This window comes from Rattus rattus, chromosome 2 (assembly GCF_011064425.1).
Source record: "Rattus rattus isolate New Zealand chromosome 2, Rrattus_CSIRO_v1, whole genome shotgun sequence".
Classification (NCBI taxonomy): Eukaryota; Metazoa; Chordata; class Mammalia; order Rodentia; family Muridae; genus Rattus; species Rattus rattus.
In genome coordinates, this window is record NC_046155.1 from 5283736 (window position 1) to 5304882 (window position 21147).

Sequence of the window (21147 nt, forward strand, 5' to 3'; positions counted from 1 at the left end):
CTGGGTGTCTAAATGCATCTTCCCACCTTGTGACACTGTACCACAGGCCAGAGTTCTTGAGAAGGCATGACCGTGTAACCCAGTGATCAGTGCTCTCTACTCTCTCAGCGGGCGCCAAGCTTCCCGCCTGGGTGCCACCCCTTTACAAAGTGGCAGATTTGACTTTCAGGCTGTCTGAGTAACCATGCATTTGCTGTCCCTTTGTCTTAGGAGCAAGCCAGAGCCAAGAAGCAGACACCCCCTGCATCCCCTAGTCCTCAGCCAGCTGAAGACAGACCACCATCCAGCCCCATCTATGAGGTGGGTAGTGACGTGGCAGTTGGCCGCCCTAGACTCTTTCAGACTCCTGACATCCTCCTCTTCCGTGTCCCTGGAACACAGGTGTCCCCTCGCCCCCAGGTTGGCTGCCATTCTTACCTTTGGGCAGACCATAGCACCAGGGCCTTCCTCTCCCTATAGCTTCTGGGAGGTCAGTAGATGCTGCCTGCTCGGTATTTTGGTTGTCCTGACCGTGCTCCCTCTAGAATGAGCTCTCTCTTGGCCCTGAGACAGGGTTCTTCCTTAGTCCCTTGAGCATCTTGTTCTCTGGTCCTTGTGGCCTCCTCACATGAAGCTTTGAGAGTCCTTGCCACATCCCTGCCTCGAGTCTCCCATACTCTGTCCGGACTCAGGGTCCCTCACTGAAGTAAGCCCCTCTGCCCACAGCCACACCCCACGGATCCCAGCCAGTGCTGATGTACTGCCTCCATTAGCTGGGTGACATTGCTCATGGGGTCTAGTGTGGACCCTGTCCATGACTAGGGCTTAGGTGACCATGACCTATTCACCACTGGGACTCCCTCTCTTTGAACACTTTTGTTCTTGCCTTTTGTGGCAGTCTGCCTTCCCCTCCGAGACTGCTCAGTGGATATGGCCTTGTAGCTAGTAGCCCAGCCAACCAGTTCCTGCTGGGCCAGGCGCTGGGACACTGGCACTTTGTTGAAGCTGGGGGCAGAGCAGGTCCCGTGACTGGTAGATCAACTGGGACCAGGAGCCAAGGGAAGTACCTGAGGTTCCTTAGTGGAAGATGGGGCAGGGTCCAGTGTCGAGCCACTACAACAGGAAGTGGCCTTTAGCATTGCAGTAGCCTTTGTCTGCCACCATCTTGCTACATGAGACTGCTCCTGGGCCTGAGTAACTTGGGCTGTAGCAGCTTGCTCTGCCTGGCTACCCTTCACAGGAAGCTTCTGTCCCCACTCCTGTGCATGAAACTTCCATTTTTGCCTTGTTTTGTCTGACCATGGAGGTCCCTTGTGTGGGGGGCTCTTCTGACTGTGGTGATAGCGTGAGAGATGCCTGTGTATCTTTCCTCAGGATGCAGCTCCGTTCAAGGCTGAGCCGAGCTACCGAGGTAGTGAGCCTGAGCCTGAGCCTGAGCCTGAGCCTGAGTACAGCACTGAGGCTGCAGGCCTTCCTGAGGCCAGCAACCAGCAAGGTCTGGCCTACACATCAGAGCCTGTTTACGAGACCACAGAGGTTCCTGGCCACTACCAAGCAGGTACTGGACCCCACTCTAGCCATGCCCAGGGAAGGGAGGGTTCCTGAGAAGTCCTCCCCTCCAGTGTGCTCCTTAGAGGGTTGGCCTGCTGTCTGATTGCCCAGGAATGTGAGTTCTGGGTCACCCCCTGGATTGGAGAAGGTTGGGTGCGGTACTCTCCTGCAGTCCTGGGAAGGGCCATCCTGTGCTGCACGGATGGTGAAGGCTGCAGTGGGGCTCTGCTGTCCTAGTGAGTCCTCCCTTGGAGGGCCCTGGTGAGTCCTCCTGTGGAGGGCTCCCTGTGGCCCAGACACCTCATAGGCCACATCTCCCATGCTCTGCAGATGAACCAGTGCCTCAGCAGGCAGACAGTGAGGCTCATGTTTACTTGGAGAATGAGGTTCCAATAAGACACTAGACCAGGCAAGATCTTCATCCCCCTGCAGCATCGTGGGTGTGTGTGCAGAGCACCTCAGCTGCTCTTAACCTGAGAGGCCCAGGGCAGGCAGCCTTTGGTGCCAAACCCCCATTGCTCTGGCATTCTTCCTGTTGAGTTCTTGACATCAGACATTTTGGCTTTTGTTTTTGTTTTTCAGTCTCTGCCTTAGTCACTGTTCTATTGCTGTAAAAAGACACTGTGACCAAGGCACTTCTTATAAGGCATTTAATTGGGGCTTGCTTACAGTTTCAGGAGCTTAGCCCATTATCATTGTGTCAGGGAGCATGGCGGCAGGCATGGCAGCATGGTGCTGAAAAGTAATTGAGAGTTATGTCCGGATCCTCAGGCAGGTGGGGAGGAGCAATGCTAGGACCTGGCATGGGCTTCTGAAACCTCAAAGCCCACCTCCAGTGACATGCTTCCTCCAACAAGGCCACGCCTCCCGATCCTTCTAATCCTTTCAAATAGTGCTACTCCCTGGTAGCTAAGCATTCAGATAGATGGGGGCCATTCTTATTCAAAGCACCACAGTCTCATTCCATCTGTAGCCCAGGCTGCCCTACTTTTTACTTGTCCATGTGGCCATACTTCTCTCTGTATGTGTCAGAATTAGTGTCTGAGGTCTTCTCTTGAAAGCTAAGGCCTATCGTCATCAGGTTTTCTACTGACATGATGAAGCGCACTGACCAGAGCAGCTGGGGAAGAAAGGGTTTATTCAGCTTACATGTCCACATCACTGTCCATGACTGAAGGAAGTCAGGGCAGGGACTCACACAGGGCAGGAACCTGGAGGTGGGAGTGGATGCAGAGGCCATGGAGGGATGCTGCTCACTGGCTTGCTCTGTCTGCTTTCTTCTGAACTCAGCATCACCAGCCCAGGGATGGCACTACCCACATGGCCGAGCCTCCCCATCAATCACTAAATAAGAAAATGTCTAGGAGTGGGTTTTGTTGTTGTTTTGTTTTTGTTTTACCTTTTCCTCCCCCTCCCACTTTGGTGTGGAGATAGGATTTCTCTGTGTAGCTCTGGTTGTCCTAGAACTCACTCTGTAGATGAGGCTGGCCTCAAACTCAGAGATCTGCCTGCCTCTGCCTCCCAATAAAGGCATGCACCACCAGCACCCAGCTAAGTCCTTTCGTTTCTAGGAGGTATCTAGCCCCTCCATCCCAATGCCTGCCACATAGGAGCCCAGCTGATTTAGCAAGTTTCCCATCAGTCCTTGGGCAGTATGTTTGCGGGGCCTGGCTATTGCTCAGTGGTTCTGCTTTCTTACAGAGGATGACACCTACGATGGGTATGAGAGTGACTTGGGCATCACAGCCATCGCCCTGTATGACTACCAGGCTGGTAAGACACTAACTGTGGCCTGCGGGCACAGATGTTCCTACCCAGGGTGAAGTTCCTAGCTATTCCCCTCCCGAGACAGTTCTGGGAAGGAAGATGAGGCTGTCTTATGCTTGGACTTGATCCAGGGCCTGTTACCCAGTCTGACCTGGAACTTCAGGCTTAAGCAGTCGTGTCTCAATTTCCCAGTGGCTGACACCTTAGGTGGACTTTACTGTGCCTGGGTATAGTTTCCACAGTGTATCTTGAAGTAAATTGACAGGTGTTGCCTGGGATGGTGCAGGGATGCCCATGTCTGTGCCCACCCCTTGTCTCTCATCTGAATTTGGGGATCTAAAGCTGCAGAGCCCCCTTAGTCACAGACCTACAGTGCAGGCTGGGGACAGGATTCCACACAAGAGCCAGCGTGGCCCCTCTCTGTCATGTCAGCACATCCATTCCTCCTGGCTTAGTTATTACTTGAGCGGTGTTTTATAGGATCCATGGCTGTGGCTCCCTCAAATCCTCAGGCTCCTAGGCCGAGAGAGAGGGGCTTGCTAGCCCCTTCTCTTCCTGAACAGAGACCTGGCATGTATTTCCTGGTACGCACATGGGTTCTGTGACCTTTTGGCCGTCACCTCAGGTCTCTCTAGAGTCTAGATATTCATGTATAACCTTAGCAGCCCTCTCTATTGCCCTCCTTGTCATGGGTCTTAACAGTGAAGGCCCTCTCCCCTGCCGGGTGGGTGTCTTGATATCTTCCACCTGGTCAGGTGACGATCCCATCTGAGTCTCTTTCTTCTCTCCCTCCCTAGCTGGCGATGATGAGATCTCCTTTGACCCTGATGATGTCATCACCAACATAGAAATGATCGACGATGGCTGGTGGCGTGGGGTGTGCAAGGGCAGATATGGGCTCTTCCCGGCCAATTATGTGGAGCTGCGGCAGTAGGGTGGCCACCCAGAGCCTATCAGTACCAGCACCGGGTTCACACTACATCGCGTCTGCGTGTGTTGAATTGGTTTCTGCTTCCATTTCTGTTTTTGTTCTTTTTCCGAAGGTGGGGAGGGGAATATACATATTGCCTTTATATTTAATACGTCTGCTGATGCTTCGGGGCATGTCCTGCCACAGAGTTTGCTAATGTCTGATGATCATGTTCACAGAGAACATGGGTGATTACTTTCAGCCATCCAGGTGTTTTAGCTTTGCCAAGCCGACTGTGGTACGTAGCCACTTCAGGGCATGCACTTCTCCTGAGGTTGGTGGTACATGTGGCCTTGTGCCCACTTCCCTCCCATGGCAGTCGGGTTCCCAGGATGGAGACAGTGCTCCTGGAGTGACCACTCAGGGAGGAGGCTCTCTGGGATCCAGTGTTGGGAAGAAGAGGAAAGGGGTCCAAAGGAAAGCGAGGTCCCGGAGCGTTGACCCTTCGAGGGAAGTCGTATCTTTCAGTCCTGACCATTTGAGCCAGGATCCGGGCTTCCTTTACTCCACCTCCTCATCTCAACTCAACCTGACACCCCAGTCCTGGTTGACTCCTTTCTCCTGCTGCCTTGCCCTGAAGTGTTACTTTCTCCCGTCTGTATTCGAGGTCTGTAGCACAAAATGCATCTCAGAGATGTGCTGGCAGCTTATCCTGAGCTTGGCCTGCGACATGGGACACTTGGGGAGGGAGTCTTGGACCTGCTCATGACTCCTGCTCAGCCGCAAGTGAGCTGTGTGGCCAGCCACCTGGCTGGGCAGACAGATACCTTCTCCCTGCAAGCCTCCAGAAACATGCTCCCTGTGGGGAGCTGTGTTCTTTTTGCCAAATATGTTCAATTATAGTCAGTTGATAGATTAATGTGGCTGGACACAGGACTGAGTGAACTGATCCACCTGGGTGCCTCCCCAGCTTCCTTGATCAACTGTCCCTAAGATGCTTTCAAGTGTCTGAGACGCCAGGAGGCTGAGCCACACTGGTTATACACAGTCAAGCGAGCAGCACAGCATGTCCTTGTAGACGCGTCCCCACCTCTGGGACACATGAGGACCGATGCCCATTTTCTCCCCATGAGCTTTCCTGCAGAATCCTTGCCTTTCCGTTGTTAGGTTGGGTTTTCTATATGAATTATCATCTGGAATTCTGTAGCACACCTTATAGGTATGGATTTTTTTAAATTAAATATTCAGAATAAACTTTTTTTGATCCATTTGCTGTGTGGTCCTCTGCAGTGGTTAGTCTCCATGTTTTGATTTGAAGGTGGCACTGGGGCTGAATTTCCAGGGGGGCCTCACTCAGATGCCCTTTATCGAGGCTGCACTGTCCCTCGCTAGGGTAGCTGAGCAGCCGCAGCCCCTAAGGGCCTTGCTCCCTGATGGGTGCTTTCGGCCCTAGGATCTGCGCAGGGAGATGGCTCAGTTGGTAAAACTTGCTGCACATCTTAGGTTTTGTCGCTGTGACAAGGCACCCTTATTAAACAGCTGTAGGGAACAAGGGTTTACTTAGCTACATGTGGTCCATCATGGTGGAGAAGGTACTACAGCACAGAAGCAGCTGGCCATGTCATGTCCATAGTCAGTCCTGCCCACAGCTAAGATGGTGTCCACATCAGTTAACATAATCAAGATAAGCTCTCACAGGCGTGCTCAGAGGCCTACATTCCAGCTGAGTCAAGGACAGTGCTTCTCAACTTCCTCTTCCTGGGATCTTTTAGTTCACATCCTCAGGTGGTGGTGACCCACAAGCACAAACTTATCTTCATTGAGTCGTTGTAACTGTAATATTGTTCCTGTTAGGAATCATGCTGTAAGATTCTGTCTTCCGAAGGTCTCAGGCAACCCCTGGGAAAGGGTTATTTGACCACAAAACCTGGTGCCAAAAGATGTGCTACATCCTTTAGTCCCAGACAGGCTGATCTTGGAGTTCCAGGCCAGACTTGAGTATACATTGAGAGTATGTCTTGAAAACAACAAAACAACCAGGGCAGGGGGTGAAGGGGAAGATTGGGAGAGCTGGATAGATGTCTTAATGGTTAAGACTTTGCACTGTTCTTGAAGAGGACCCAAGTTCAGTTCCCATTACCCATGTTGGGCTACACGTGTAGGGGATCCTATGCCTTTGGTCTCTGATCTGGTTCTTGTAGGCACCTGCACACACATGGGCATACCCACATACAAACCCATATGCATACACATAGCTTTTTTTGTTTTGTTTCTTTTTTTTGAGCTGGGGACCGAACCCAGGGCCTTGCGCTTCCTAGGCAAGCGCTCTACCACTGAGCTAAATCCCCAACCCCTATACACATAGCTTTTAAAAAGCCGCATGCACTAGGATTTGTCTGTAATCCCAGCTCTGGGGAAGTGGGGATCGAAGGCCACCTCTCCAGAGACTCGCTGGCCAGCCACCTTAGTCTGGTGCGCTACCTGTCTCACTGATGATCTTGTCCCATGAAACAAAACGGACAACTACTGAGGAACGATATCTGAGGTTGGTCTTTGACCTCTTTAAACATCACACACACGCACAGAGAGGGAAAAGGGGAGAGGGGAAAGAGAGAGAGAGAGAGAGAGAGAGAGAGAGAGAGAGAGAGAGAGAGAGAGAGTGAGTTCTGAATTAGCCTCTAAATGAATCCTGATGGTTATAGCCATTTTTCAGGGTACTATTTACCAGCTTAGATGGCAACCATGGCCCTGGACAGAGTACTGGTAACTGAAGGAGGGCCTGGCTGGGCCAGCCAGGGGTAGCAGAGAAGCAGCAAGCAGATGAAAGGGTAACCAAGCCATTGGTACTTGCCCTTGGCAGAGCTGGACACTGTTGTTGACGGCCTGCTCTGTGGTTCTCAGTGGCAGGCAGTGTTCTGTTCCTCAGGCAGGTGTGCAGAAAGGGGGGGATCTCGGATGTCAGTGCAAGCTGTTCTGGCTACCCCCGATAGTGCTCTACACTGGCTTTTATCTACAGAGCTGGATGGTGCTCATGATGTCATGATGGGGAGACCCAAATCTTGGCTGGCCGTTTCCTTTCTTAAGTCTTGATACACTGCTGGTCCAGTAGTCAGGAGTCCCAGTGCCTCTGATATCTCTGCAGCCTAGGTGTGGCCTCATCCATGGGGCTGCCCAGACACACACTTGGCTTTGTTCTGTGGCAAGACTTTCACTCCCAGTCAGTCCCTGGAGGGTTGGCTCCAGTTCGGGAATGCAGTCACCCTATAGTTAGAGAACCAGGAAGGCGGGCCCCTACTGCCCTGGCTCTCCCTTTCCTGCTCCACCTGGATCCTCACCGGCTGGGAACTGATCTGGCTTGCCCATGGGAACCTGCTTCCCTCCTATGGTGCCTGCTTCTGCTGTGCCAATGTGACCCTCCAGTCAAACCTCCTTTAGTGACCCCTGGGTATGGCAGCCAGCCCTGCCTTGCCTCCAGTGTGGCTTGTAGGCTCTGTCCCTGAGGGCCACACTCTACTCCCACTGCAGGGCCCTCACCCCTCTGTTATAGTAGAGAGCTTTCTGCCCTTGAGGTTGCAGTCACATTAGGACTCACGGTGGTGGCTTTCACATGATAGGAGGGTGAGCAGAGATGGGGGTGACAGGAATATAAAGTCTGACCACTGCTGGTCTCCTCTGCCTATGAGTGGGGCAGGGACAGAGGCTCATCAGGAACAGGACATCGTAGGTAGGCCTGTTTCTGGTCTTGCGTCAGTATGCATGCTTCCTGTCATTCTCTTAAATGAGATTAGGGATGTGGCTTGGCATCCCAGACACTGAGTGTGAGTCTTGTCAGCACTGACAAAGTAATTCACCAGTCACCTGGAGGTCAGCTGCCTTTGGCCTGAGGAATTTATGGAGTGTGGGGGCGGATTCCTGGACAGTAATATGCTTTGAGCTGCTGGGGTATGAAGGTGGAGACTCAGTTCTGCCGAATGTCTGGGGCCATGAGGAGAGGGGCAGTGGTTTTTGGGGACTCCTGAAGTCATGGCTGGCCATTGGTAAGGTCTGATGTGCACAGACTGGAGACAGCTGTCTGGGTAGGTCTGGTGTCTTCCATGCTAAGGTCAGAAAATGAGGTGTCCCAGGGATAGCTCTGCCTTATTAGGGCTTGGTTCTGCTATTGCCAACTCGTTTTCCTGTGGCCACCACAAAGAAGAGGATGCTCCGAAAGGAGGAAGAGCTGGGAGTGGGCTGGGGTGTGGACGGGGCTTTCCTGGGGCTGTAGTGACAGGTCACCCACTGTGTTCCTCCATTGTTTGGCAGATTCACTACCTGAACAGCTCCAACGTCCTCAGTGGGAAAAAGGGTGCATATGGTCTCCTGTCTCTAATTGGGTGCTTGTAGTCATCTTGTGACCCCCCTGGATGGTGAAATCTTTGTGAGCATATGCAAGCCTAAGATCGGAGGATGATTTGAGCGCATAAGTTCAAGACTAGCCTGGGTGGCAGAGTGAGACCATGTTCAAAAGCAAGAGCTACTAGAGCTCCTGAATGAACCTTTGGGATAAGATATCCCAGTGTGTTCATCTATTTCTCCTAAGCACTAGATGCCCAAGCTTTCCTCTTTTTTCCTTTTATCCATCTTCCCTCTATCCATCTCTCCTCTCTGCCTCCTGCCCCACTTGCTTGCTTGTGCTTAGCTGTATTTCTCTACTCTTAGGCAGTTCAGGAGCCCCTGCCTAGGGAATAGTCCTGCCCACAGTGGGCTGGGTCTTCTCACATCAATTAACTCAATGCAATCCCCATAGATATGTCCATAGTTCAATTTAGACAATCCCTCACTGATACTATTCCCAGGTGGTTCTAAGTTGGGTCTGTAGGGTAAAAGGTCTGAGATCACTTCTGGGTTTGAAAATAAATCAAAACCCACCAATCCTAGAAATTCCACCAGTTCTGACCTTGGAAATCTCTACCCTGAAAAACTCTGTGTCCAAGAAACCCTATATGAGTCTGCCTCCAGGTCAGTTCTCTGCTGCTTCCCATCTGAGCAGATTCACCCACCCTCCTGTGTCTTGCCCAATAAATCTCTTGTGTGAGGTTTGTTGTGTGTGACTTTGTGATAGTCCTTGGCTCTTGACTGTCAAGTTCCCTTTCCCCTCAGAGCTGCAACACTTACAGGATCAAGTTGACAATAAAATCTAACCATTGTAACCCATCCCTTGTCAACTGGACACAAACACGTCACTTTCAAACCATAACCTTCTATCTTTTGTCCCCAGGTCTTATGTTTATCTCAAAATGTATAATGTAAAATTAAATATATATATTTATATATTAATATATAATATAATATAATATATATTACATATATATGGTCTTAAAAAAGTCCCAACATGGGGTTGGGGATTTAGCTCAGTGGTAGAGCGTTTGCCTAGGAAGCGCAAGGCCCTGGGTTCGGTCCCCAGCTCCAAAAGAAAAAAAGAACCAAAAAAGTCCCAACACTTTAAAAGTTCAAAGTCTTTTAAATGAAATCTTCTATAAAATTAAAAACAATTTACATATTTCCATTATATAAATGGAGAGAGCAGACATTCTTATTTCAAATAGGAAGGACCAGGACATGACATGACAGGGTGGGGGGAGCAGATCAAACTGATCCTTTGGTCAGTATAGCTACATTGTCCTGTAACCATGACAGACTATGGTCTGGATGACAAATGTCCCCCGTAGGTTCAGGTTTTGGACACTTGGTTCCCAGTCGGTGGCGCTGTTTGGGGGATGTTTGGCTGGTTCAGCCCTGTTAGAGGAAGTAGTTGTCCTTGAGGTTATAAAGCCTCACTTTGTTTTGGGTTCACTCTCTGCTTTGTGCTTGTGTTGAAGACATGAGCTCAGCTGACTGCTCCAGTCACCATGCCTACTGCTTCAACCTGCCTCCTACCATGACGAACCCACCCTTTTAGAACTGTAAGCCAAAATAAACCATTCCTTCTATAAGTTGCTTTGGCAGCTATGTCAGGATTGGCTGTGGACACTCCACCCTTAGCTTAGCTTCAGTTGTACTTCATCACCCAGAGCACGCACAGTGCTCTTCAGAGTGCGTCTCTGTTTTGTTGTTTTGTCCCTGTGTAAGCTCCAACTGTTGCATTAACTTTCCTAGAAGGTGTGACTACACACCCTCTAAGTGTGGATAATGGAGGAAGTCCTGAATGAATGTGTATTATTATCATGAGGACAGCCATGTTGAGGACCTCAATGCCTCAGACCCATAGGAATGCTAAGACCTTTCCTGGGCCAGGCTCAGGAATAGCAAAGCAACATCCTGTGTGTGGATGTTGACGTGTGTGGAAACTCTTATCAACCATAGCATCCTCCTCCTGGACGATAGCCACCTGACAGTGCTCACTCCAGAGACCCAGGACTGAGGTTAACTAGCACTCTTCCTCACCCATGCTGTATACAGTAAACATGCCAGCTACAACTGGTTCATCTCCTTTAGAGCATAAGATCCACTCAATCCTAGCGCCTCTCTCTCTCTCTCTCTCTCTCTTTCTCTCTCTCTCTTTCTCTCTCTCTCTCTCTCTCATTCTCTCTCTCTGTATGTGTGTGTCTGTGTCTCTGTCTCTTGTCTATCTCTGTCTCTGTCTCTTTGTCTCTCTGACTCTCTGTCTCTGTGTCTCTGTCTCTCTCTGTCTCCCCCCCCCCATGTGAAGTTCAATCTCAAAGCCATGAAGGCCATAGCAAGATGGGAGACCAACAACAGATCAAAGAAATGATCCAGCCAAGCTCATCATGGTAAGCCAGTGGTTTTAATTGGGGTTCCTGATAGGAACCTAGACAAGGAGTCACTAGAAGAGCATGGGTAAGGAGACAGTTGTAGGAGCATGGGCTAGGGCGTCACTTGCAGAATTAAGGGTGAGGGGTCTCCCTGCAGGGAACAGTGGCTTTCAGTTGGTTATGTTGCTGAAGTGCTCAAATAGCAGCTCCTTTCAGGATCCTTTAACTGCTAATATTTCCAGGGGTGTAGGACAGAGTACCATGCATTCCCTTGAAGCCTCCTGGGGTGCCCATGAGGCATGAGCCACACATCCTTTTTGTGGTCAAACATTACGGAACACATCTGGGACCTAGAGGCAGTGCACAGATCCAGCCTGGACTGTTTCTGGATGAATGCACAGCAAACTGTGTCCTCAGAGTGAACTTTTTGGGAAAACCCCCAATCCCATCTTATGCCTGTGTGTAACTGATGAGCACATGTTAAAGCCAGATGCATCATGGGAAGGAGAATGAACAGAGAATAAGACTCAAAGTTGTCAATCAAAATGGAAAACCAGCCAGGTGTACTGACTGACACAATCCTTTGTCCTTGCACTTGGAGGCAGAGGCCAGTGGATCTCTGTAAGTTCGAGGCCAGCCTGGTCTACGTAGCAAGCTCCAAGACAGCCAGCGATACACAGAGAAACCCTGTCTTGAATCCCTTGCCCCCAAATAAAAACAAATTGAAAACTACCCATAGCCCACACCTAGCAGCCGCTTCCTCCCCTTGGATCCACAGAAGAAAGTCCGGCCAGGACCAGGGCCCCTACACCCTCTCATCCATTGCTTCTTTGCTGTACAGAACTTTGCTTCTGAATAAAACCCCTGCTCTCTCTCCATTTGTTTGTGCTTCTTCAGCTCTTTGAACAAGACACCAAGAATCTGGAAACACACTGTTCAGATAGTGACCATTGAGGACACAATCTTGTGGAAATCCCCTGCAGGTGGCCATAGCCACTCCTGACAGAAATAGCCATGCCATGCCCAGACAGTATTGTTCAAGATAAGAGCCTGCCTCATCTCCATGAGGATTCAGGGATACTGTAGCCATGAGAACAGGCTCAGGGTCAAAAGTGAAGAAAATGTCCAGGACCAAGGGCTGTAGGACAGATGCTGTCAGGGTGGGGAGAGGGGTAGGCTGTGTGTCCCTCTTTTATGTTCCATTGTGCATCTAGTGAGGGTCTGACCCTTGAACCCAGTGGGGTGATCCCGGCATCACTTTAACTGTTCTGGTTTCCTGGTTCCCAGAGTGCACCTCCTGTCAGATGCTCATGGCTGAGGACTAGCAGGGCAACAGTCTGCACATGCCAGGCTTGTCTCTCATGCTCTAAGGGTCCCCTTAATGGAGAGGAGCAGCCACGTGATCCAGTGAGCACCCCTCTCCCCCACAAGGCTGGTTCAGGGGGAGGGAGGAGAGCTGCTGTAGAGTACTGAAAGATTCTGGTCGTAGGGTTCCCTCAGAGCTGCTGTGCTCTCGGTGTCTCTGATGCGGTCTTTCCAGTCACAGTTCACAAATTCTTGCTTGAAAGTGGAGGGTTTGCTTTGAGCTGGCTCAGATGGTGTGCTCCACGGCCAGGGAGGCCTGCTGCTGTCTCTTCTGGTTTCTTTCCTGGCTTCAGGGCAGTGAGTCTGTGCTTATGACTGCTCTTGTCCTCCCGGGTCTGACCTCCTCTGTCACACCTATAATCTGGAAGGGGCAGAAAGGCAAAAGTCCTCTTTTCACAGTAGAGGGAGCTGTAGGAGAAAAGTTACTGTGGTGGACCAGCACCCAGGTCACCGTGGGCACCAGAGCCAACCAACCGGGGCTGACATAGACAAATATGCACAGTAGACTGGACCAGAAACTGCAGGCAGTCCCCAGCTGTGAGTGGAAGTTGTGTGTGCCCACGTCGAGGACTGGGCCATTGGAAATCCTGTCCACGTGGCATCTACATGTGGGAGCATCAGTTCCCACATCTATAGAAGGGATGTCAGCTTGGCGACAGTTCCCAGGAAACATTAAAGTCAGTCAATGCTACACCTAGCCAAGGTGCCCTTTCCCTCAGGCCCTCTATTTGAAGGTCAGGGTCCTGTGTATGGCGATCTTGACCACAGGTAAGGGAGTTAGGGTGGTCTGTTTCTTTTTCTTTTTTTTTTTTTTTTTCTTTTTTCTTTTTTTCGGAGCTGGGGACCGAACCCAGGGCCTTGCACTTGCTAGGCAAGCGCTCTACCACTGAGCTAAATCCCCAACCCCTGGGTGGTCTGTTTCTGATTCTGGCCTTCTCCTCTGTATAAGCTGGTGTGGACCGTGGTCCTGGGCAGTACGGAGCTTCCAGAATCCCTGAATTGAACTAAAGACTAGGGAAGGAGAAGGGGAAAGGTCATGACTCTGGCATCAGGTATGGATTCTGACCAAGTGGCCTATTCCTAGGGCATCTATGGCTTCTCCCCTCCAGGTGAACCTGGCCAGGGAGGTTGCCCAGCAAACTGGACCTCCCCTATCCATGTCTCGAGAGGACTTGGTTCCGTACTGAGACTGAAGTGCTCTGGAGTCCGGCTCTGCCTCAAAGCTGGTACACACTCGTGGAGGGCACTCTGCAGTGCCCAGGCCACTTATGCCAGTGCCCTTACGCAGTGGTCATGACACTTGCTCAGTCCTGGGGCAGAAAGCATGTTTTTTTTTTTTTTTTTTTTTTTTTTTTTTTGGAGCTGGGGATCGACCCAGGGCCTTGCGCTTCCCTAGGCAAGCGCTCTACCACTGAGCTAAATCCCCAACCCCTGAAAGCATGTTTTAATGACAGTTCCGGGCAGCATTGGGGTGGCTTGATTTCCATGAGCAGCCAGGAGAGCACGTGGCTGCTGAATTAACTCCAGGTTGTGTCCTGGTTGTGCTCCTAGGCTGCCTGGGCGTCTCACCCAGTACCTGTGGGCAGTGTCCATTCTCACCTTTGAACTCTTAACCCTAGTGCTCGAGCCTTGTGTGGACACAGTGATCACAACAGAAAGGAGTTGCTCCTCTCTGCATTCTGTGATTCAGCTTCTGGGATTAGTGGGACCTACCCTGCCTGAAACTCTGTGGCCCGTGTGTCCACAGCCTGCTGGCTATAGCACAGCCTCATGACAGTCTTAGGGCTTTGTGGGAGGATTCCAGATCTGAGGCACTCCTTGCACCTTTAAGGTGTGTGTGTGTGTGTGTGTGTGTGTGTGTGTGTGTGTGTGTGTGTGTGTGTGTGTGTGAGAGACAGTACCACTCTATGGCATGCCAGTGTGCCTAGCCTGGTGTCTGTCTTCCCACCTCTGCCATCAGTAGGTTGAGGAGACACGATGTGTGGTGGCATCACTCCCCTCGCTGGCTGAGTCCCTCGAGGCCCACTCTAATTGTGATTAGTCTAGACCCAGGGACAGATGCTTGCTCCCAGAGTGTACCCACCACATGCCACTCAGGAAAATCTGACACCTTGAATGTCTAGAAACAGCTGACAGTTGTGAGACTAGAGTCACACCGACATACTTCTAATGTCTAGTCTCAGTCATGGGAATGCAAATATTTTGTGTTTTTAACAAAACATGAAACCAAAGCCCACCACTGACCTTGGTAAGCAGCACTGGCTGGAGCCACCAGGGGGCACTGCAACACAAGCGCTGCCCACCCAGGTCGCTCAGCTCTGACACCAACCCCCATGATAATTCTCTAAAACATGTTTGCATTTAAATGAAAATACTGGACGTGATGTAGCAGAGAGCACTTTTAATGGAAAATTAGTTGATAACACAATTCGGTTTCAATGTTCTCTCTCTCTATTTTTTTTTTTTTTAAGCATAACCGACTGTGTGTATCCCAAAGTCTTCTGATGAGAAGGGCTCTGCCCAGGGCCTAGCTCCTCTCAGCACTCAGTTCTCCAGTCGGGCTTCGAATCTTTAGGTTGTGCATTGATATGAGCTTCCAGTTCAGAAGACAAGGCACTAGAACTATTTTTTAAATCAGCTACATTATACATTGATCCTCTTATCAAATGTACAGTTACAGTATGGTAGTATGCAGATTAGTTCAAAACACCCAAGGCACACACTTTGTTTTTAAATCGATTTTTTCTATTCAGGATTTATTTGAAGGCTCATATTAAAGTTTCGGATTGGCTGTGAACAGAGTTCTAGTAGAAGCCGCGAACAGTGGCTGCTGTGACTTTTTAAATACAAACCGGCAAAGACTGTGAGCTGCAGACCCACGTCCCAGAGTGCAGGAAGAAACAGCATCATCAGGACAGTGGGGACTTGCAGGGTGGAGCCAGGGGGCTGCTAGAATCTGGGGCAGGGCACTGGGCACTGCCAGATTCTGCCCAAAGCAGGCAGTCTCAATGCCAGTGTCAGTGTGATCCCTCCGTCCGGGGTGTTCCCACCCGGGGTCTCTACACGGTTCAGACCCCCAGGGAGCAAATGCCTCAAATACAGTTCAAGTACAGAGAAGGTCGGCCGGTAGATGCCCCCCGATGGATGCCCAATTTACCAAGGGGTCTGGGAAAAGCCACCGGACAGTGAAGCTGGGGGAGCTGGTGGTCTAGGAGAATCTACTGGAGGAGCACAGGGAACAAGGGGAAAGATGAGGACACAGTGGTTGCTACTTGGATGACGGGTGTACCCAAGGAGGGACCCTGTTGGGGAAGAACTCAGGAGGCCAGAGAGGTTCAGTGTTTTTCAGATATACTTCCAGGAGCGGCACACGGATGGCCCCTAAGCTCCGGGTCCAGCTGTTTGCCAAAGACCCTGATTCTCTCTTGCTGTCCTGATCTTAGTCCACTGCTGCTTGTGGAAGCATCACCTGCTTAGGCCAGCCAGAGAAGTGGCTCGGTCTTCTGCTCCATGGCCCCTGGCCAGCCGACAGCCCTCATTGCTGTGAGGCACCTCTCCTCCTGGGAAAGAGGGAGGCGAGCCTGGGTCAGTCTCTGGGGTGCCCCTGCACCCACCCTGGAAACAGAAGGGACAGCCAGGCCTGTGACGCATGCTCACAGGAGTGGTCACACAAGCCCACTTTTGACATTTTGCACAATTCTCTAATAATATACAAGGTTTCCATTTAGACAATGAGGGCACCTGAGGAGAACGGGCCTGAGGTGAAGTGGCTGAAGGGAAGATGCTATCCTGTCACCTTGCCCAGGCAAAGCCGGCTGAAGTGTGCAGAACCCCCTATTTCCGAGGGCAAGCATGACTGCTCTGGGGGAGCCAGCTCCACCTTCCCCTTTGTAATCAGAACCACAACCTTATTGCAAGAGTATATTTATTTTTTTTACAGTAATTTTGGTTGCCATACAAGAGATTGAAGGATTTGGGGGGAAAAGTGCAAAGTACAGGAACTTTCTCTCTCGCTCTCTCTCCCTCTCTCTCTCCCTCTCTCTCGCTCTCTCCTTCTAAATAAATAAAGTCTAAAAAAAAACAAAAGCACAAAATTAACAGCAACAAAGATAATGTGACATGTGTTGTTACACACAAACTATAGTGTGAAACATGTTAGTATTCAAAACCCAAAATTGCTAATGGGAGAAAAAAAATCAATATTTGTGGCCCCCTACCCGCACACACACAAAAAGTCATTGCCAGGTCAGCTGGGTAATGTTTGCTTGTTCAATAACTCAGGAAAAAAAAAAACCTCACCATTTTATTAACTAAAGTATCACAAATAATTCTTATGTAAAGTTTCAGCACGTCAGCAGTCACATTGAGTTTTTAATTGTATGAATTAAATCTAAAATGCGCATGGACGCCCCGGAGTGGGGATCCTGGCGGGTATACACAATTTACAGCTTGAGAGATTTTGGTTTTGTATACACAATATTACAGAAACTAGGCATGTAAATTTATGCAGTTATTTAAATTACAGTATATAACAAAAGTTGATCTTAAAACCTGGAATAGTGGTAACATGGTCCTTATGAGCAGTTTAACATCTGATTCACCACTGAGGAGGGTCCTGGGGTAGGGCCTGGTCCTGACATGTTCCAAATGGGGGGGGGGACAATGGGCTGCAACTTCAATGAGGGACTATTGCTTTCTGCGCAAAAATCAACTGTCAGAGACAGAGACCCAGTATCTAGGCAAATGTGTGTTTGGGTGATTAGGGGTCAGTTCTGATAGGTCCAGCTGTGTTCCTGTGACCAGACACTGCAAAGCAAAGCAGGCCTATCAGCTCCCGGGGCTGGCAGACAGCTTGCTTCTGCTTGGAGGCATGTGGCTTGAAGTCTATAGAAGGCAGTCGCAGCCTGTCACCTGCTGCCTACGTTCAGCGGGCCCCAAGCCACCAGGTCTCTCCTGCCGAGCATCTGCCTGGCACTGAGCACAGAGGTAATGCCAACCAGAGGCACAGGAAAGGGACCTAGTACTGTGGCACACTGAGAGGACTTCGAAGAACCACCCATTGGAAGACAAATTAGTGGCGGGCCACGTTTTCACACTCTCTGAACTCTTCAGTGGCTACCCGCAGTGTCTGGACTCAACATCTCTGGAGCATTACTGATTCATTCGCCTCGCTGTGGGGAATGACAGAACCCAGAGCAAAGTGCTCAGCGGTCACCTGGTACCAGCTCATTGGACGATTCAGAAGTTGGGGTTGACCTGCAAAGGGTTTGGGGGACAGAATAAGGTTCAAAGCCCTGGTCTCCATATCAAGGGTTGTGGTGCACACATGAGAGGGTGCGTGTGTGTGTGTGTGTGTGTGTGTGTGTGTGTGTGTGTGCCCGCGCGCGTGCACGAGTATGCATGTATGTCTGTTGTTGTTGGAGAAACTGTGGAGTCGTGGATTCTAATCCTTTTGAAGAAATAATTGCCCTTCAGTGATGAAGTCGTGGTAAAAGCTGAAGAAGGACTCGGTGTTGCAGGTTCTGAGGATGTGGCCAGGGAACGGTAATTTTTAAAAGGTCGCTTGTATAATTGTTCCAAGGAAACAGTATTGTTAAACCACAACCCCCTTTTCCTTTAGCTTTTAGTGGCACAGGGGCTGCCCGGTAGACCAGCCACTTTTTTCTTAAGATATTGTGCTTATGAACTATCTGTACACGTATTTAAACTTGCAGTAAAGAAAGTTTTTTTTTTAAATTGCTAAATTTTATGTGTTCATTGTAGTGCTGTTCCAGGCCTCGTCAGACACACGGTTGTGAGCATAAGTGGAGGGGGGAAAAAAGGAAAAAATGTTTTATAATTAGAGATGGGCTGGGCTAGTTCTGAAATGATAAAACCATCACCTGACATTCGAGTCTCCTCTGAGTGTGGGGGAGAGGGGGTTGCGGGAGCCTAGCTGGCTGCGTGGTGGCTGTGTGCAGTCGGTGACCTCCCTGGGATATTAGAGGTATTGTTTCGGGAGGGAGAGATCTGGGGGCAAGAAGGGTGGGCTCAGGTGGCCGGGCCTGAGGTGAGGCTTGGTCCAGGATGCTCCCCACCTTCCTTTCCGCCCACATCTAAACTTCGCCACAGCCTGTGCCCCACTTTCTGTTCTCCACCAGGTCCCGACCACAGGCTTCTCTGAGATCCAGATGTTAAGACAAGCCGGTGGGATCCCCGCTATCTGAGAGAAGGGAGAAAGGCCCCTGAGTTCCACCTTTCTTGGCCTCTGAGAGCCGAAGGGCTGCCTTATCAGGATGCTCACCTGTGGCCTGGTGCGGTGAAGGGCGTGACATTCCACCCGCCACCAGGGAGGACAACAGCTTCTCTATGGCAACCGTGCTTCCCCCAAACCTTGGGTCTTCTTGTCCTTGTAAAAGAAGATGCTCACCTGTTCTGACCTCTGTGGAGCTCTGCAGACATCCAATTAGAGTAAATTTCAAGAGCCCCCACCTCTCCCTTCTGGGCAGGTGCTCTGGGCAGACACCTGTCCTTGCCCTGGAGGAGGTTGTGTGCTTGGGCAGCCACACATTGGCTGGCTCTATGGCCAGGCCTCCCTCCTCCTCAGGATCGTGACTTTGTGCTTTGACTAACTCCGTGTGACTTCAGTTTGGCCACCCTGGAATTATGCTAATCGGTTTGCAGAAGTAAAGAAAGCAAGTTAAGCAAGCTGGGCACGATCCTGTCCACACAGCCACCACTGCCAAGGACCTTGGGGCCAAAGAAGCTCAGATGCACGTCACAGGAGTCAGACAAAGAGTTGGATGGGACGGTGTTTCTCTAAGGTCTGGCTCAGGCAGGGTTCCACCTGGGACTGCTCACTGTGAGCCAAGCACAGGGGAGGGACCGAGCCAACGAACCCACCCAGAGGCCAAAGGCCTGAAGAAAGGCTGTGTTCCGGGGCTGAGGGGTGAGAGTTGCCCAGAAGGCAGAGGAGGGAGGCCTCAGGAGGTATCTGGAGTACACTGGTATCTGCCACAGGAGGAGAGGGTCCCACATGCCATCTATGGCAGCCTCTGAGACCAGGACAGACACCCCCTTACTGTCCCTTTGGACAGAAGCCACCCAAGAAATCTGCACAGAGAGCTGGGTTTTGAGGCCCTGGTTTGGCCACACCAAGGGACATCCACAGCACTTCTTTGGGTACCCAGAGACAAACCCACAGACCAGAGATTGGTGCTGTCAGCCTCTGCTTGGCCACCACACATTTCAACATAAGCCCATCTCTACTTATAAGAAAGGAGTCTGTGAAGGCCCAGGACAGCCACCCTTATCTGTCCAGCAGCTGTTTCAAAGCCCTTTCTATGTTCATCCTGTGCCCAACTCGAGTCACCCCAAGATCTATCAAGTCTTCCTTCTGGAGGTTTGGCAGATGGCTGCCGTCAATCTCATTGTCCATAAACGTCTCCTTGTGTTCACCCAAGTTCAGACTTTCCAGCCAGTCTGCCACGTCTGGTTTCGTCCACAGGTGGACAGGCTTAGTTGTAAAAGGCTTATTTGAGATTGGCTGTTGCAATATTGAAGGAGATGGTGACCTGCTGCGTCCTGCTGGGTTCAAGCCAAAGAGGTCCCCTGCAGGGGACTGGCTTGGAAGGCTAAAGACATCTGAGAGTGTGGGGGAGGGAGAGGCTGCTGCAGCAGACGGAGGGGTGGGCAGAATCTCTTTGCTCAATTCCGTTGGCGAAACCACAGGGCTTGGGGCACGTCTCGGTCCTGAGGTCCTGCTTTCATAGTCAGGGGGCCGGCTCTGTAGGGTGATGGGCTGGGAGGTTCCGGGGCGGACAGTGAAGGTGACCGTCGTGCTCCGTGTACCTGAGACAGTGCTCATGACCTCCGGGCTTCTGAAATAGCAACGACAGAGAAGAACATCACTTCCGGGTCCCTAAGGATCATGGGACGGAAGGGGGAGGCACCCACAACAGCAGAGGGTCTGCACTGGCAGTGAAACAGACTGCCGTGCCAGTCAGAGGGGTGTGGGTGGAGCAGGAGTCACCACAGCACAGCAAGCCAGCCACTCACCTGGGCCAGGCTGGAAAGAGCCTGGAGGGACCCCCTGTGCAGGCCAGAATGAGCCCAGGCCCTCTCCGGCAACATACACATTCCAAAGGACTCCCTTTCTGGGCAGCCTGTCAGGTCTCTGCTTAGGGTTAAATTTTTTGGGTTTTGGACGAATGCAGGGCCAGCCCTGCTTCAGAAATGTTGTACGTGGGGTTGAATGAGATTTTCCCTGGATGCTGAGGACATAGAGCACCCAGGTTGTTAGTGTGTCCGAGGCTAAGTTCTGCAGGAGGCCTCTTCACAGGGAACCCTGCCTACCACTGACTGGACCATTTGACAGCAAGCCTCAGGGTATACCGATGGACTCCCTGCATGCGGAGACTTGCTGGCAGGATGTCTGTCCCTATTACCATAGGAGACAGAGGCCCCTTTTCCCAGGGTGGCCATAGGTGTCCTTCCTGCAATGTATGGGTAGGTGAAGTCCTCACCTCATAGAGCCTACCTCCTCAGGCCTGCTGTGTTTGGGCGACCTGCTTTGGGAGAGGTCCTCCTGAGTGAGGAGGAAGTTCTTGTTCTCAGTCATCTATCTATCTATCTATCTATCTATCTATCTATCTATCTATCTATCTATCTATCATCTATCTATCTATCATCTATCTATCATCTATCTATCTATCTATCTATCTATCTATCTATCATCTATCTATCCATCTACTCTCTATCTCTCTATCTCTATCTACCTACCTATCTATCATCTATCTATCCATCTACTCTCTCTCTCTCTCATCTTTCTATCCACTCATCTCT

General features: G+C 50.8%; 2 protein-coding genes across 6 annotated transcripts in view; one reads left to right on the forward strand and one right to left on the reverse strand.

Moving 5' to 3' along the window:
- The window catches only part of Cttn (cortactin), a 30256-nt gene extending 24781 nt beyond the window's left edge, over positions 1 to 5475 (forward strand). For all 3 annotated transcript variants that reach the window (XM_032891327.1, XM_032891328.1, XM_032891330.1), the window contains 4 exons: positions 211 to 300; positions 1354 to 1537; positions 3232 to 3303; positions 4095 to 5475. In XM_032891327.1, the coding sequence (XP_032747218.1) occupies positions 211 to 300; positions 1354 to 1537; positions 3232 to 3303; positions 4095 to 4231 (483 nt within the window). In that variant the 3' untranslated portion in view covers positions 4232 to 5475. The remainder of the gene's footprint in view (positions 1 to 210; positions 301 to 1353; positions 1538 to 3231; positions 3304 to 4094) is intronic.
- Positions 5476 to 14705: 9230 nt separating this feature from the next.
- Positions 14706 to 21147, reverse strand: part of Shank2 (SH3 and multiple ankyrin repeat domains 2) — a 389007-nt gene continuing 382565 nt past the window's right edge. Inside the window, exon 24 of one of the 3 annotated variants that reach the window (XM_032891331.1) lies at positions 14706 to 20183. In XM_032891331.1, coding sequence (XP_032747222.1) covers positions 19613 to 20183 — 571 coding nt within the window. In that variant the 3' untranslated portion in view covers positions 14706 to 19612. The remainder of the gene's footprint in view (positions 20184 to 21147) is intronic. The other 2 variants (XM_032891333.1, XM_032891332.1) reach the window with 2 other exon arrangements.